General features: G+C 37.3%; 1 protein-coding gene across 1 annotated transcript in view; it reads left to right on the top strand.

The window, feature by feature from the left end:
* Positions 1–18,009, top strand: part of PDE3A (phosphodiesterase 3A) — a gene marked incomplete at its 5' end in the record, with an annotated part of 324,361 nt that overhangs the window by 270,682 nt on the left and 35,670 nt on the right. Inside the window, 3 exon segments of the mRNA NM_213736.1 lie at positions 2,556–2,680; positions 14,230–14,449; positions 17,824–17,909. Coding sequence (NP_998901.1) covers positions 2,556–2,680; positions 14,230–14,449; positions 17,824–17,909 — 431 coding nt within the window.

The following is an 18,009-nucleotide window of genomic DNA, read 5'->3' as shown; positions in this document are numbered from 1 at the left end:
GCCTGGGGACTTCCATATGCCATGAGTGTGGCCCTAAAAAAAAAAAAGAAAGAAAAAGAAACAAGAAAAAGAAAGAATATATGGGTAGAATTGTATTTGGTTTTTTCTTTTTTCTTTTTTTGACCATGCAGAAGTTTCCAGGCCAGGGATCAAACCCAGGCCCCAGCAACTACCCAAGCTGCTGCAGTGACAATGCTGGATGTTTAACCTGCTGTGCCACAAGAGAACTCCTAAAATTTTATTTATAAAGAAGGTCATTAATTTCCCATACGTTAAAGATGCTCCATTGTTGCACTTTTTGAAACTTATAAAAATGAGCATATTTTAAATGTTTTTATTAAAGAAATAAAAAACAGTTGTAGGCAGTTTTTGAGCTAGCTTTCATAATTTAACTTTTTAAGATATTAAAAATTATATTCAGTTAATGTTAAGTGTTTATCTTTTTAAAGTCTATGTAGATAAGTCACAACCTATTTATTGTATAAAGTGCTAAGAAAATAGTTAGGCCACATATACATTACATAAAATTTCTTCACATTACATCTTATAAGTCAGGCCAGCAAAAACAGTTGAAAGAGAATAGCAGTATAAGGAAATACTGTATAGTTATCTCTCTCAGAATCAAAGTTTTATTTCATTTTGTTGTTTCAAAATTCCAGGTATTTGTGAAATGCCTAGGGTGAGATTTCTAAGAAGGATATGTAACAAATATTATTTTGTAGGCTTTCTTTAATTGTATTTGATAAATGCTGGAGTTCATCCCACATTTCAAATGCTATTAAAAGTACGGAGAAGAGATGAAGTTTTAAAATACCTCGGTCAACAGTTAAAGAAAAATCTCTCTGAAAAAGAAAAAAAGAGAACTGAGGAGGTAATAAGTGGCAGAATGTTAAATCAGACTCAACACAAGTTACAGATCTTTCCCATCACTAAATTTACAGTAATCAAAGGATACAGGCAACTGCCAAGCAAATGCTTAGCATCCTTCCCTTTGAGAGGTCTGAACCTGGTAGTCCAGCACCCTGAAAGTCCTTTTTCACATTAGCACACGTTCTGGTTTGGACTTAGCCATGCAATCAGAATGATGCTGTTGTAGTCATGAAATACCTCCAAATCACACCTCATTAATTCTACAGCTCGCATGACAATCCCCACCCATTCATGACCCCATAATTCCATTCATTTCAGGTTTATTTACAATAAGCCACCCAGAGAGACCTCATACATTCCACTTACAGTACCAATCTAAGATTGGCTGAGGGTCCAATTGTCCAATTATATTCATGCAAATGAGAGCTCTTCCCTGGTACCAAATTTACCAGTGCCACACAGCAAGCAAAATACAGACCAAGCCCTTTTCCTTCGGAAAGGTCCAAGATTGTCAATGTGGTTTCTTGGATTCTTTTCCCTTTCAAATTACAATGGATTCTGTTTCAGATTCAGCATGGAAGGTTTTGAGCAATGCCTGCAGATAAATGTTGGTTTGGAATACCTCCAAAATTTCTAGCCCAGTAATTACATGGCTTTGTAATTAATGTTCTTCACCCCATCCCCTCCAGGGATTTATTGATTCCAGATTTATTTACCATAGTAACCTAAACAGACCCAGGATATCCTACTAAAGGCATTCCCTAGGTGAAGGCTCACTGTCATTACTTTTCTTCTAGTGAATAGCATCAGTATGTTTAAACACCATTAATATGTCTACAAGGGGATTTGGCTTGTCATCCCTTTCTTTCCAGGCTATCACCAAAGATACGGTGATAACCTAGAATGTGTAGCACTTTCCAGGTGTGATGGTAAATACCACCACTAACCTTTTCCTTAACAATACTGCAAAGAATATTATCTTTGAATGATTTTATAAGCATTTAAGTTTTGAATTTAATTACACAAAGAATGTTAAGAGTGTAGGAGGAAGCATTATGCCATTTGTAACTACTGTCATTTCACCTGCATCTTAACCAGTTCTTTGCTATGTTTTTAGAAAATCTGGGGAGTGAATGGAATGGACTGGGAGTGTGGGATTAGTAGAGGCAAACTATCACATTTAGAATGGATAAGCAAGGAGGTCCTATTGTACAGCACAGGGAACTATATCCAGTCTCTTGGGATAGACCGTGATGGAAGATAATATAAGAAAGGGAATATATACATACATTGCTGGATCACACTGCTGTACAACAGAAATTGGCACTTTGTAAACAACTATACTTTAATAAAAAATAAAAAAAAGGAAATATGTGAGGAACATGATTATATAAGTAGAATGAGAAGGTTCATGATTTCTATTAATTGGTTAAATAGTAAAGCTGTCTTTTGTCTTTTGTTCACTCAGTATCCTTGAAGAGTGACTGCTGTCTGTCTCCCTGCCATACAGATTGAATTTAGATAACCTAATTTATCCTTTGGAAGTAAAGTGGTTCTGCTACTGAACTTGGACCATGATTTAGATCAGCACATCTCTTTTGGAAATGATGATTGGGTTCTGGTAAGATCTAATCTAGTAATTGATAGTTTGTTCATTTTTCTTTATTCTCTGTCTTTATATAAAGTGCTATTAATCCAGATTCGTGGAAAAACCCAGTGATGATGACTCTCACCAAAAGCAGATCCTTTACTTCGTCCTATGCTGTTTCTGCATCTAACCACGTAAAGGCTAAAAAGCAAAGCCGACCGGGTATGTAACTTATTGGGGAAAGAGTTCACACTCACTGAGTCCGCAGTGACGGACAAACTCAGGCTTACGTGTTGAAGTATTCAGATGCGTTTGGTTTCACTGTTCTAAAAAGAAAAAAACCTCAATAACCAATTAGTTACTTAAGTTTCCATTTTATCTGATGATACAGTTTCTTTTTTGGTTGCTGTATGAGATATACTATCTTTTTTTTTTTTTCGTCTCTTTTTAGGGCTGCACCCACAGCATATGGAGGTTCCCAGGGCTGGCCTAAGCCACAGCCACAGCAATGCCAGATCCGAGCCATGTCTGCAACCTACACCACAGCTCATGGCAACAATGGATCCTTAAACTACTGAGTGAGTCCAGGGATTGAACTGACAACCTCATGGTTCCTAATTGGATTCATTAACCTCTGCGCCGCGACGGGAACTCTGAGATATCCTATCTTGAACTTATTGGATGAATAGGAAGTCAGTGTCACCACTGAGGAAAATCTCTGGAAGCATTGTGTTATAATATAAAAGCTAATGAAGTAATTATCAAATTTCAATTTTATTTTTAGTGTCTGTTAAAAGAAAATTATTTCTCAGAAGCATGGTATTTATATGAATTTGAGGAAACACCTCATTTACTACCCATAGTCTAAGTTTTCAAAGAAATTCTTACTCTATGCTACTTACTCCCCCCCCCCACCTCCCCAAATATATAAATACTGGAAGGAAGAGGTATCTAAATTTGGAGAAAATATAATTCAAGATCTTTGCAAGCCCTTTGAAAAAGCCCACAAATCAGCAACCAAAAGAGCCAAAAGCACTGTGCGTGGGAAGCTTTCTTTCTCTTTCAAACAGGTACAGAGTAAAATTTGATGTGACATATCCCATCTCAGATCTTTATGGGGTTTTCCAAGTTTGTGTCAATGCACCCCTCATGCTTTGAAGCCTCAGCTCATCTCTCCTTCCAGGCACCAATTTACTCAATAAATATGTGTGGTGTATTCACCATCTCCATCACCGAACTAGTTTGAGGAGCATGGATGGCATTGACGGACCCTGTTCCTCCTCTCACAGAATTTTCACTTACATTCTGGTGGGGAGTATAAACAGGCTGACAGCTTTTACTATATGCATAGTGTGTTGAAGGCTATGATGAGGAAGTGAGGGAGAACTTTCAAGTCATGAAAGAGAAGAAAGGGGATACAAGACTCAGTATGTTGAGGGAAAGCTTCAGGAACTTGAGATTCTAAATGATTAGCAAAGCTAAAGGAGAAAGAGTGCTGAACGCAGAAAGGAAGGTGAAAGCAGGTATGTAGATAGAGGCCAGACAGGACCCAGGAACTATTGGAAGGAGTTTAGTAGGGGTGAAGTTTTAGTTAGGAAATAAAGTAGCTTGGGGGGAGATTACCTCATTTAATCAAAATCCAGAATACAGTTTTTGTCAGATTCCATCTCCAGATTGGCCCCCTCCTAGAATCCCCATCGAGAGCCTGGGGTATCTCCTCTGACATCTCCTGCTTGGAATATTCTAAATTTTCCCCTCTCAGCACTGCAGAAAACTCTGCTGAGATTTTCAGTAGCTCCCTGCTTAGCTTCTTAATCTTCTGCTTTTCTGGCAATGAAAGAATTTACAAATGGCTCAAACAGAAAGCTGCCCTCTTCTTACTGGGCTGTTAGACATTCAAGTTCTGGCTGCCATGGAAGCCCCAAACTCCAATATTTGTGTCATCAGCCTCATGGCATTACTAAAAGCTCTGTTGGCTTGCCTTCCTAATAGCGGCATCCCTCTGCCTGGATTCTTAGCCTTTTGTCCCACGCCAGTGGTCAATAAATAATGCTCCAAATGGAAGAACAGTTTGCAGGATTTTGGCTCACCCTTCTGAGGGTCTCTTCTATTTGGAAACCTAGTCTCTCAGAATTGGTTGCCTTGCCTTGATAGCTTTTTTATATTTAATTCCACTTTTCTACTTGTTCTCAGAGAAGCAGGGATTTACTACAAAGTACAGCATCATAGCCAGAAGCAGAAGTCCTGAAAATGGCAGTGTTTCTATGATGGCTAGAGGACCAGTACTTACATTTCACTAATGTTTCAAGAGACCACCTTGAAATATAAACTTAATTTTAAGAGGCCCAACTTAAGGAAGGTCTTCTATTGTTTTCTACGTCTAGGAAAGAAAACTTCGTACTCTCTTTCCCCTTTGATCACCCACTTTATACTGGTAACTATTCCTTGAAACTATTTAGTCACTGACTTTGCTGAAATCTCTACTGTTTAGGGTAGGAAGACATTTCCCCCACAAAGTACTGTCTTATTGTTATTATATTACTGAAGGAAACCATTAAAGATAATCTGGCTCTCCAAAAATTAATCTGGTCTCTGCTCTTTAGAAATGTTTACTTTTTATTTTTATTTATTTTTATTTTAAAATTTTTTTTCAATTTAATGATTTTTATTTTTTCATTATAGCTGGTTTACAGTGTTCTACTTTTTAATAACTTAGAAGTTATTCATGACCTGAGGACTAGAATGGAGCTTTCACTGGGGTCAGGAACAGGACAATGTGGGCAAACACTTAAATTGGGATTGCACTGAGGGCAAATGCAGATTAGCTTAGTGATGCTGAGACTCATTTGGGGTTCTGACAAAGTGGAAGAACTGAATTTGAGCATTCCAGGTTAAACATGAGACTTTCGTTTTTTGTTCTTTCCTTCCTTCCTTTCTTCCTTCCTTTTCTCCCTCCCTCCCTCCCTTTTTTAATTTTATGGCCACAACCAAAGCATATGGAAGTTCCTGGGCTAGGGACTGAATCTAATTCAGAGCTGAAACTTATGCCACAGCTACAGGAATGCTGGATCCTTTAACCCACTGTGCCAGGCCGGGGATTGAACCTGCACCTCCATAGCAACTCAAGCCACTGCAGTGGGATTCTTAACTCACTGCGCCACAGCAGGAACTCCTAAACTTGAGACTTTAAAGGGACACTAAAGTGGTCCTAGCTCAGAATGACCCCTTGGCTCCCTGCAAAAATATTTAAAGATAATTTTTGGAGTAAAGCATCACCAGTAAAAGACCACACAGCTTCAGCATATCAAGTTCAAACAAATTGAAGCTTACAGACAAGATCACTGTAAACACACAAGGAAACACCATGAATTAGAGAAAAAGGAGAGAAAACAACCCAAATTTATAGATCTCTGGAAAGGCTAAGATATTTAAGTGCTAAAAAATACTCAAATGTGTAAAGAAAAATCTGAGGTCATAAAAAATAGCAATGAGAGAAATAATTGTAGAGCAGCTACATGTTTTTTTTGGAAATGTAACCATATGTGTATATATATATATCGTATGTGTGTGTATATATACACATATACATATGTGTGTGATATATACACACACATATATATACATGCATATATATACATAAATACATATACACACACACACACACACATATAAAATGGTATATAGACCACTGAAGGGAGAATTAATAAGGCAGAGAATGTGAAGAAATTACCAGAATGAAACATGGATGAGAAACTGGAAAATGTATAAATGATTTTAAGAGATACAGGAGAAGGAATTAGAAAGTCTAACATATATAAACATAGTTTTAGTAGAGGATAGGGAACATAAACTATTTGAGAAGGGGAGAAAAGGGTAAAAAAAAATAATCACACATAAATACAGAATAGTGAAACTATAGGACACCAAAGACGAAATAAATAAATAAATAAATAAATAAATAAAAAACCTTAAAATTAGCTAGAGAAAAGACATGTCACCTTTCAGTCAAACTGTTTGAAATAAAGGGTGTCAGAACACAGGAAAATATTTTCTTCCAAGTTCTGAGAGAATAGTATATTCAGTCTAAAATTATGTACCCAGCAAATCTGTCTCACAAAAGAATAGAAATAAATTAAAGACATCTATGGGTAAGTCAAAACTTTACCACCTACCAAATCTTAATTTAAACAAAAATTTATGATGGATAGATTCTAGAAAGAAACATTAGCCGAGAAAAGTCTGAGATCTGATAAAAATGGTGAACAAGTAAATTTAAAAACCATGATTCCATCCAAATAAACATTATTATTTATATACATAAATAATAGTCTTTCCAGATTTGTGGCTATTTTTTAACATATTTTTAAGGGAAAGAATTAAAATATTAGGCTAACTTGAGGCATGAAGTATGAATTTAAGTGTTCTACATTCTTGTATAGCTCAGAAAACAGATTCCGATGAGGAAACTGAGGCACAGAAGTGTTGAGTAACTTGCCCAAAGCCACATATTAGTCTAGAATTCTTTCCTTTGTTCTTGAGACTTACTAAGAAAAAAAAAAAAAAAAGAAAAAATGAGGACAACAAATTGAGATAACTTAAAATTAGGATTTTGGGGTCTTGTCTTCGACTGAGTCTGGAATAGTGGGAGGATTTGGTTTTCTGTTTCTCAGTTTCTTTATTTAGGTAATAAAGTTAAAATTCTTAAAATAACCAACATGATCAAGTCAAGAAGATGGAAATTATGATTAGCATAGTCACCAGAAATAGCAGCGCAAATGACGGGACAGAAATGAGGAACAGCCTTATATTCTGTGTCCTGCTCTCTACTTCACATGCCTGCGCTCAAGAAGAAAGGTCAGGAGTTCCTGCTGTGGCTCATCCGGTTAGGAACCCAACCATTATCCATGAAAACATGGGTTTGATCCCTGGCCTTGCTCAGTGGGTTAAGGATCCAGCGTTGCCGTGAGTTGTGGTGTAGGTCGCAGACACATGGTTCAGATCCCGAGTTGCTGTGGCTGCGGTGTAGGCTAGCAGCTACAACTCCGATTGGATCCCTAGTCTGGGAATTCCATGTGCCACAAGTGAGAAGGCCCTAAAAAACAAAAACAAAAAAAAGACCAAGAAGAAAGGGCAAACATGTGATGGGCAAAGAATGGTCATGGAAGGTACCATAAAGGCAGATGGTAGAGATGAGAGCCACAGGAATGGCACCAGCGTCCCCATCCTTGCCTTAAAGTACGTAAACTATTTCTCTCAGGATTGTTATGGAAGGGATTTTGCATTGCGCCATCTTTAGACTGCTGTCGTAGTGAAGCTAAATGTTTCTAAAATAACCATTATCCTGTGCGTGCTGAATTCAACTAAATAGATCCCTGAAAGTCTGCCCAACGGGAGAAACATATCCATCAAGAATCAATGAGCTGGAGTTTAATGACAGTTCCCCTTGATCAGCTGGGCTGTCTATTGGAAACTGGCATCCTGCGTAGATGGCAAGTTGGGGTTGATTTGCTAAGTAGGTGTTATGTAAGTAACAAGATGCCAGCCTAGGATTCTGTGGCATAAAGAAAAGCCCCTTAATGTGGCGAAGAGTAACGGAAATGGAATCTATAGATAAGGTGTGCGGAGAGTCTGAAGAGGAAAGTGAGAATCAATAGGAGGAGAGGTAAGGAGATACAAATGTAAATTTCAAGAACAGAGACACTGGAAGATAAATGACCTGTTTCCAGATGGGACTAATGAAATCTGTTCTTGGGGCAAATCAAGTAAACAGGGTGTCCTCTGGCTCCATCAGTCAGCATTCATTTAAATAGTTGAAACACAACCAATTATTATGCCGTTACTAATATAAAATAAATGGATGAAATCACATAGGAGTCCTTTGATTAAAACATGAAAAGAGGAGATTTAACTATAATGTGCATTTTCAATCTTGCCTTTCTTTTTTGAGTCACTGCGTATGTAGAGATAGATGCCTTGATGTCATTCTGCTTTTATAATCCCTCTTATTCTTGCTGATCGCATCTGCAGTAGCCCCTTTCCAGATTCTTACAGTTTTTATAAGGTTCTTATAATCATATTACAGTGATTATAGATATCGCTACACCTAAAAGTGAGACCAGGTTTTTCCTATGGAAAATGTGAAGTGAGAGAGAATTTTAATTATGGCATTGTGTAGGTTTTTTTTGCTTTGTTTTGTTTTTGTTTTTTGTTGTTTTTGCATTCTCTATACTTTTTTGGTTTTGGAAAAATATTAGGGCAGTTGATTTTCCTGTAGGCTTGGAAAAGAAACATGTATTTATCAGACATACTGGTCCCTTTTTTGTCCAATTAAAATTAAACTCAGAGTTTTACAACACAAACAGATGGATTCACTTAAATCATTTCCCTCCAGTATTGTTTATCATCTCTCTTTGATTGCCCAGAGTTCCTTGTATCTTGACACACATTTTCTTCATGTTCTCAGGAACATGGAATTAAAGACTCAATTACTCAAAGGAGTTGGTACTTTAGAATCTTTTAAAGCGGTATTTTTAATTTTTCAATGTTTATATTTTAAGTATTTCAACTTAGGTCAGTCCAAATCACCCAGATCACATCATGAGCTATGTCTTTTTCCTAAAGTCTCTTAAAATTATTCAAATGTAAAACAAAGATAAATATATTTGAGAGTATACATATTTCTCCGGGTCCGTGTGTGTGTGTGTGTCTGTGTGGATGTGTGAGTATGCAATATCAGGGTGGGTGAGATAGCAAAGGCCATAAACTCCATCTTGTAACTTTAGACATGATTACACTTAAAAAAAAAAAAAACTTAGAAAATAATTTGGTTATGAAGACTTAAAGAAGGCCATTTCTCCCCTTTCCTTGGAGCATCCTGTTCCTGTGTGTGAAATGATTTTATCTGCAGTCTCTCCTTTCTAGAAAGAGTATCTGGTTATTATCTGCACTTCTATCTCTCCATCTATTTGAAGACAAACATATGTAAATATATGCCCATTTCCTTTGGCATTCCTAATGCTTTCTGTTTTTAAAACTTTAAGTAAACTATGATAAGTCACACTTTGAGAAAGAGTTTGGCTTGAGAAAAAAGAAATTTGTATGTTTATACCTTTATCGTCTCACCTACAGAATAAAAATAGCCCTGCTTTTCATGGTGTTGCCAAGACCCATGCTTATTAGGAGTGTTCAAAATATGTAGCCTAACAGCCCTGAGGAGCAAAGGGCTTTTCCTCTGTTACAAAGTTTATTTTAAATTTCATCCCAGGCAGTAAGCCTGGAATCTTAAATTCTGCTTATTTGTTTAAGTTTAGTTAATCCATGAGTTCCAAAATCTCTAATCATTGAGTGGATTTTTAAATTTGTATTTTAAGAGTGAATTGCATTTCTCTGAGAGGATCAGCTGGCAACTGCTAAAATTTAGCAATGAAGAAAATCACTCTTCTCATAAATTGCCTTCAGAAAATATATTATGTCAAGACAGGAGTGGATAGGAGGTCCGTGGTGGCCTAGTGGGTTAAGATCCAGCATTGTTACTGCTATAGTTTGGGTCACTATTGCAGCCTAGGATCAATCCCTGGCCCAGAAACTTCCAGATGCCATGGGCATGGCAAAAAAAAAAAAAAAAAAAAAAAAAAAAAAAAAAAAAAAAAAAAAAAAACAACAAATGGATAATGTTTTGGCTTTCATCTACTCTTAGAAAAATGGTAGAAAACTATCCCCAAACTCACAGTTATTTATCAAAATAATAAAGAAATTACCTAAAGCAATGCCTACCAAGATTCCCTTTAAGACATGGTAGTTAAAACCTTGCCTTAACCTGTCCGACCCTATACCACCTTGCCCACCAACCCCGTTCTCTGCTCCCCTTTTCCTCTTTGCTAAGCTGCAGTTACATTGACCTCCTGACTGATCCTCTGAAACTTCCCACATAGGTCGCTCCTTCTGAAACATGCTTTCCCCAGTGGTCTAAATGTCTTCCTTATCTCATCAGGCCTCTGTTCAAATTTTACCCTTAATGCATCCCCCCCCTTCTCTGTCCTATACCCTCTGCATTAGTTTTTCTTCATATCACCTAAAACTACCCGACTTTGTTTTCTTCTTCCTCCTCCCCTTCTTTCTTCTCCTCTTCCTCCTCCTACCACCACCTCCTCCTCCCTTTCTTCTTTTTCTAGTTTCTGTTTCCCCTAAAGAGTTAAACCTTCATGAGATTAGGCAGTTTTATTTTGTTCACTACCATATCCTTGAGTCTGTGGAATCAGATATATAATCAATATTTGTTAAATGAACAAATCATTGACATACTCTGCAAATATCTTGACTGTCTTTAAACCACATTGTACCAGCATCCAGCTCCTTAATGGGAAAACTGCTTTTCTAAGATTATCTGGAAACTCAGTGGGCCTTAATCTAACACATAGTCTAAATTAACTAGCTCTTTCTACCCTTTCTTATGTGAGTGCACATATGTGTAATAATATGTGTGAATATGGTAATATTATATAGCAATGGAGAAATGGGAAGGGATTTAGAGCTTGGTGAAAATGGTATTTTCTTTATTTTATAAAATTATAATAGAAAATCTAATTATAAAATGTTGAAGATAATTTTTTTTGCTTATTTTTTTTGGGGGGGGGGCTTCACCCATGGCATATGAAAGTTCTCAGGCTAAGGGTTCAATTGGAGCTACAGCTGCTGGCCTATGCCACAGCCACAACAACATCAGATCCAAGCCGCATCTGCTACTTACACCATAGCTCATGGTAACACCCCTTCCTTAACCCACTGAGTGAGGCTAGAGATCAAGCCCCCAGCCTCACAGTTACTAGTTGGATTTGTTTCAGCTGCGCCACAATGAGGACTCCCAGAGATAATATTAAAATTAAATTTATTTGGCACAACCAAAGACAGTTTTCTTTCCTAAAAAATGTACAACCATTAGTTCTTCACAGTATACCTGTAAGTTGCTACACATAATGATAGGTTGATTGGGGAACTCTGATTTAAAAATCTAGTGATTTTCTTTTGGCCCAGGGAATTATGTAATCAGAAGTTTTGTCAGTATCTTTGGTAAACAGCTAAATTTTTTCAATAGAAATAGAAATCAAAACAAAAACCATGAAAAGATGCTCAACGTCACTAATTATTACAGAAATGCAAATCAAAAGTACAATGAGGCATCACTGCACATGGGTCAAAATGACCATCATCAAAAAGTCTACAGATATTAACTGCTGGAGGTTTGGAGGAAAAGGAACCCGCCTACAGTACTGACAGGAGTGTAAACTGGTACAAATAGTATGAAGAACAGTGTGGAGATTCCTTAAAATACTACAAACAAGCTACCTTATGATCCTGCAATCACATTCCTGGGTATATATCCAAAAAAAACTAATTCAAAAAGAAAAATGCAGCCCAATATTCATTGCAACATGATTTACAATAGGCAAGACATGGAATCAACCTCAATAGGCAAGACATGGAATCAACCTAAATATCTACCAACAGATGAATTGATAAAGAAGGTATGGTACATACATACAATGGAGTATTACTCAGCCATAAAAAAGAATGAAATAATGCCATTGGCAGTAGCATAGATAGATCTAGAGATTACCAGAAGTAATCTATACAGAAAAAGACAAATGTCATATGATATTGCTTACATGTGGAAGCTAAAAAAATGAAATGAATGAACTTATATACAAACAAGCAGACTCACAAACGTAGGAAACAGATTTATGATTACCAAAGGGAAAAGAGGATGGGGGAGGGATAAATTAGGAATTTGAAATTAGCATATACACATTACTATATAAAATAGATAAGGAACAGGGACCTACTGTATAGCATAGGGAGCTATATTCTATTTTGTAGTAAGCTACAAGGGAAAAGAATCTGAAAAAATTAGATATGTATGGATGTATAACTGGATCACTGCGCTGTACACCTAAAGTTAACATAACATTATAAAGCAACTATATGTCAATTTAAAAAAGAAAAAGAATGCAAAAGTTAATTTTTAAAAAAACAAAACCTAAGGAATGTCATTGTAAAGAGAAAAAAAAATTCTATCTAGTAGATAATAAATTTTTTTTCCCTCCTTGGGCAGTCTCTGATAGAAAAATGGGCTAATGAAGCAGTTTACCAAGAATAGCTGTGCTGTTTACTCCCACTGTGACCCTGAAAAGGTTTTTTAACTTCCCAGGGTCTAAATGGTTTTATTTGTTAAGTATGATCAGGAATCAATAAAATATTGAGAACAAGACAAGGAGGGGTAGCTGGCTTCCACACCACATCAAAGGAATAGTACAACTTCTCATCTTTTAGAGCAAATAAAGCAAAAGAAATAGCAATGCCAACAAGAAACTTAAACATTGGGGGTTCCCAGTGTGGCTCAGTGGCAACCAACCCAACTAGTATCCATGAGGGTGCAGGTTCAATCCCTGGCCTCACTCAGTGGGTTAATGATCCGGCATTGCCGTGAGCACTTGTGTAGGTCACAGAGGTGGCTCAGATCGTGCATTGCTGTGGATATGGTGTAGGCCAGCAGCTGTAACTCAAATTCAACCCCTGGCCTGGGAACTTCCATACGCCACACATGAGGCCCTGAAAGAGCAAAAAGCAAGGAAAAAAAAAGAAAGAAACAAAGAAACTTAAGCATTACATAAGCCCACCAACAAGCTTCATATTCCTTTCAGTGGACCAGAAAACCTCTGGGTGTGACAAATAAAACTTTTGAGTGAACTGGACATTGGAAGCAAACTAGGCCCAGTTACCAGTTCACCACACGTATTACTCAGTGGTGTGAATGTTGCTGGCTCTATGTTTCCCTGGAGCGGTGAGCAATAGAAAATGACTTTTAATGATTTCATTTCACTTGCTTTACAGTAGATTGTTCAGCCATGAAATCATGAAAAAAGGAAGCAGGTAGTTGTTCAGGAGTTTCCCTCCTCTTTTCTCAGTTTTCATGCTGGCTGCCTTCTCTGTGTTTAGGGAAAGTAACTTCAAAAGACACCATCCCTGGCCTCTGGCATCAGCACTTGGAAATCGAAGCAAGTGTTCTGTAAAATTTTCACAATCAAAAGTAAACATGGTTTGGCACAAATATCCACACTTGTAAGTGGAGCTTCGGGCCTGTTGTTTGATCTGAAGTAGGATCCTATTGCATTTTTAAATGTTTCCTTCAGAAACTATGCTGATCAAAGTACTGTTTGATACACAAAAAGTAGTTTCACTGAAAACATGAAAGGCTAATAATGTCAGTTGAGTCTCAGAAAGGTACCGTCTTCTTTGACATATGTTAAGCAACCCATGCCTGCTAAACTCCGCTTCAGATACATTAGTGTTTAAACAGTGGCCGATCCTGTTTCTGCCAAAAACCTCACTACCTAAGAGAAGTCAAACACATGAGAAATTTTTAACTATTATCTTCAGGTCAGGGCGCCAAGAAAAACAAAAATGGGAGGAGAAAATAATATCTTTCTGTCCTGAACTTACTCCAGGACACCACGGCTTTAACTGAATTTTCCAACATCACCACCGTTTTTTTTTTTCCTTGATGAGTCATTCCTCATATTTCATGCTGCGGATACCCCACTGTACACCCTGTCACTACTTGGTGGCCTGCTGGTGGGGAGAGGGGGGCAGCCCTGTGGCCTGAGCCCTCACCTGGTCCTTACTCGGTTCAGTGGAGTCCAAGGTGAAGCTTAAGGGTTGCAGTTTTGACTTTCAAAGACATATATAGTGATTTAATAACTCCCTTTCTTTCTTAGGTTCTCTAGTGAAAATTTCACCTCTTTCATCACCCTGTTCTTCGCCTCTCCAAGGGACTCCTGCCAGCAGCCCAGTCAGCAAAATTTCTACAGTGCAGTTTCCAGAACCTGCTGATGCAACGGCCAAACAAGGCCTGAGTTCTCACAAGGCCTTAACTTACACTCAGAGTGCCCCTGACCTTTCTCCTCATATCCTGACTCCACCTGTTATATGTAGCAGGTAAGGAATTTGTATTACTAACTGGAGTTTAACTAAACAAAACTAATACTGATTTTCTCTTAGGAACATGCACTATTCATCCACATAGCCCTGTGTAAGTTGGCCTAAGTACTTGACAAGAAAGTACAAGATAATGCCATTTGTATTGAATGGGCTAGAATAGAAACTTAAGTTTTCATTGTTTTTCCATGCACGAGTCCATGCATGAGTCCATACAGCTAATCTCTGGAGGTGGTGTAAAATAATTAGTGGTCTATTTTTTATGTTATGGATGGAAGATGCATAAACGTATCATTAAAAACTCGTATCAAGTACTTTGGTATAATTTGATAGTTGGGAAATTTTATATTGATTTTAAAGGTACCATTTTATCTTAAGTTTGCAATTCCCATTTTAACACTTTAAAAATGTGAAGATAATACATGGCACATTATGGCTGGACTCAAATGGATCTCTGAATATAATTAAGCAATTGCTTGTGCTTTTCTGCCACATTGAAACAGAAGGACAAAGTTTTGTCTGTTACAGAGGATAAGAAAAAAGTTCCTAGCATGGTAAGAGTAATCATTTTGCTAACATTGTCACTAAAAAAGAAATACCTCCTCTTACTGATTAATATATTATTGTTCTTCAGTAATAGCTTCATCTTGTATAACTGATCTTAAAGCACTGCAATATTTTTTAAATAGTACAGCCTTTTATTTTATTTTTATCTTTTACTATTGGCAATGCCTGTGGCATGTGGAAGTTCCTGGGCCAGGGATCAAATCCACGCCACAACTCTAACCAGAGCCACAGCAGTGACAATGCTGGATCCTTAACCCACTGAGCCATGAGGGAACTCCACTACAGTATTTTTTTAAGTAGAAAAAAATTGATTGTTTTAAAACTAAGTATAATCACAAAAGTGCCTTGAGTAAAATGCCATTCCCCACCCCATGCTTAATGAGGACAGCTATTTGGATAAAGTAGTTATGTATTGGTCTTCTGATACCAAATGTTGGATCACAGACAAAGACTTGATCAATGAATTCAGCTGTAACCTCACAAATTTCATTTTCTAAGCCTTTGTTCATAAACTCTCCAAGTTAAATGATTATTTCTTTTTGTAATCTTTATGTTTACTCCCTTTCTCCTTACAAATATTTTCAAAAGGGAAAATCATCTGTGTAGGTGTGTTTGACCAAGGTCAGAGTAAAAAGTTCTTAGACCATCCAAAGTTATTCTGCTGCCCTCTGTATAACAGCGTTTTTAAAAAAAATAATTTCTGTAGGATGTTAATCCCATCTTTTCCCACCCACATAAAACCATGTTCTTGTGGTAAAACAGACCTCTCATAGTTTTTCCTCTTTAGTGATTCAAAACACACATCACTTTATTAAAAGCTCTGAGAAGTCCTGCAAAGAGAAAACCTCTTGCTTTTTGTTTCATGTAGCATTTTTCTGAATTTATTGGATCACAGAACCCATTTCTTTAGGTTAATTATTGCCCAGGGAACTAGTGTTTGGGGGAACACCCTCAAGAAACCCTTTTTTGTGGGGTGAGTCCTGAGCCAAGACAGAGCCCAGGGGAGTCTCCAGCATCCAGAACATCTGCTTCCAGCGTTTCTCAGGAGACACTCCCCTGTGGGCTCCAGACTTGTGAGAAATAATTTGCCCAAAGAAAGAACAGAGATGTTCAGAAAAGATGTACCACTCAAGTAGCTTTTCTCACCACAGTCTTTTTTCTTTTCTTTCTCTGTGTGTGTGTGTGTGTGTGTGTGTGTATTGTTAGCAGAAAGAATGTCATGAGATTTTTATAAAAGAAGTTTTAGAGAAAAGGAAGGGAATTTCACTGTCTACTTGTTCAGTGGTGTTTATAATTCCAGTAGTGTGTGTTTTATTTGTTTGGGCTTTATACATCTATAATTCAAACCATGTTTTATTATTGCCTTCAAGGCAACCACCCATGTAGGCACAGAGAACTCCAGAAACACACGACTAATTATTGTGGTTTCCCCTGCTGAACTTGAAGGGTTTGGCCTTGAATCCCAGTCTCTTGGCTGCTCTAATGTCTATGCTACAAGCTGTGTTTTTGGCATAAGAGGTCGTATATTTGAACTACCAATTTAAATGTTCCTTTTAAGTATTATCTTGCAAAAAATCTTCAAACTAATCAGCTCTTCTTCTACCAAGTTTTATCCGAGACTGTAAGCCCACCATTTATATCTGCTTATTTTCCCCTTTGTTCTGTCATTTCCTTGGATTCCCTAAATCAAACTTACGGGATTTCATAATTAGACATATTTTGTGTGTGCTGCTTTTCACGTACATCCAAAGGCTTGAAAGATAAATTTTCTTTGGCTGCAAATACTCTAACTGGAAAATGCCAATCTCTCCTACACATATAAACACAATTCAGGGAAATAAAGTGATGAGATATTTAATATGATAAATTAAAACTATCACTCTTTTCCTCTTAGAGTGAGTAATCTGTGGCTAAATAACAAAAAACCCTCTGAGACCCTTGGTAACACTAGGCAGAATGAAAGAACCCAGAAGCAAAATACAGAATTAAAATCTAATCATGATGTCTCTGAAGGAGATAAGTGAGAGAGGAAACTTGCCAGGCCATTTGTGGGGTTACTTTTTAGTGTTTAAAACAGACAAAACTGTTGAGAAAGCAAAAGCATCCTACCTCCTCCAACCTCTGCTGTTAAAGATCCCTGCCCACTTATCAAGTACCTTCATTTTTCTCCATTACCCATGGTGTAGCCCCATGGCCTTTCGTTCTCAAATAGCATCCTGTGTGGTCAGTTTCTCCTTCACTCTTGGTCAAAATGTACGTCTACTTCCTTCATTTCTTTAGGACTTCAACTGGTGAACTGGCAACCTTCTCTTAAAGGGCTCTTTGGACGTAAAGTCTCATAATCCATAGAAATAAATCTAACAGTGAGGCTGTTAGCAGACCCAAAGGGATTCCATTGAGAGAGAGAGATTTTTGACCAAATTCACAGTGGCACCTCTAAAATCACTACTTTAAGAAGGTATCAGACTATTCCAGAATTATCTAAATAATGTAACAAAATTGTGCTAGTAGTTTCACTTCAGGGATGGTCTAGACTATGGAGGAAGATAAGAGTTGAACAGAATTTCTGATCCTTTGTGTTGATTGTTTTCTTCCCCACCTAGAAAAACAAACAAAACCCCTCAAAACAGTATCCTACATACCAACATCCATGTGTAAAACAAAATGAAAATTCTTCCATCAAATATATAAGTAGTGGTAGAAATATTTGGTTAGGGCTATCTGTCTGAGTGTCTACATACATGGTGAATGCCTATGACTTTTTTGAAAAGAAGGGCTCTAATTACAGCTGTTCCATTATTTCCCAGCTGTGGCAGACCATATTCTCAAGGGAATCCTGCTGATGGACCCCTGGAGAGAAGCGGGCCAGCCATTCAGGCACAAAGCAGAACAGGTAATTCTTTGTTGGATTCTGTTCCTCAAAATAGACATTGCTTTCCTTGATTTTTTTTTTTTTTTTTTTAGATTACAAATTTAAAAAGACAATGAAGGAA

The sequence above is a fragment of the Sus scrofa genome, chromosome 5 (assembly GCF_054392235.1).
Source record: "Sus scrofa isolate SSC_HxYL_T2T_F1_AM1 chromosome 5, Sscrofa_HxYL_maternal_Yorkshire_Landrace_v2.0, whole genome shotgun sequence".
Lineage (NCBI taxonomy): Eukaryota > Metazoa > Chordata > Mammalia > Artiodactyla > Suidae > Sus > Sus scrofa.
Note: the sequence above shows the minus strand (reverse complement) of the source record. Positions and strands in the feature narration are given on the sequence as shown.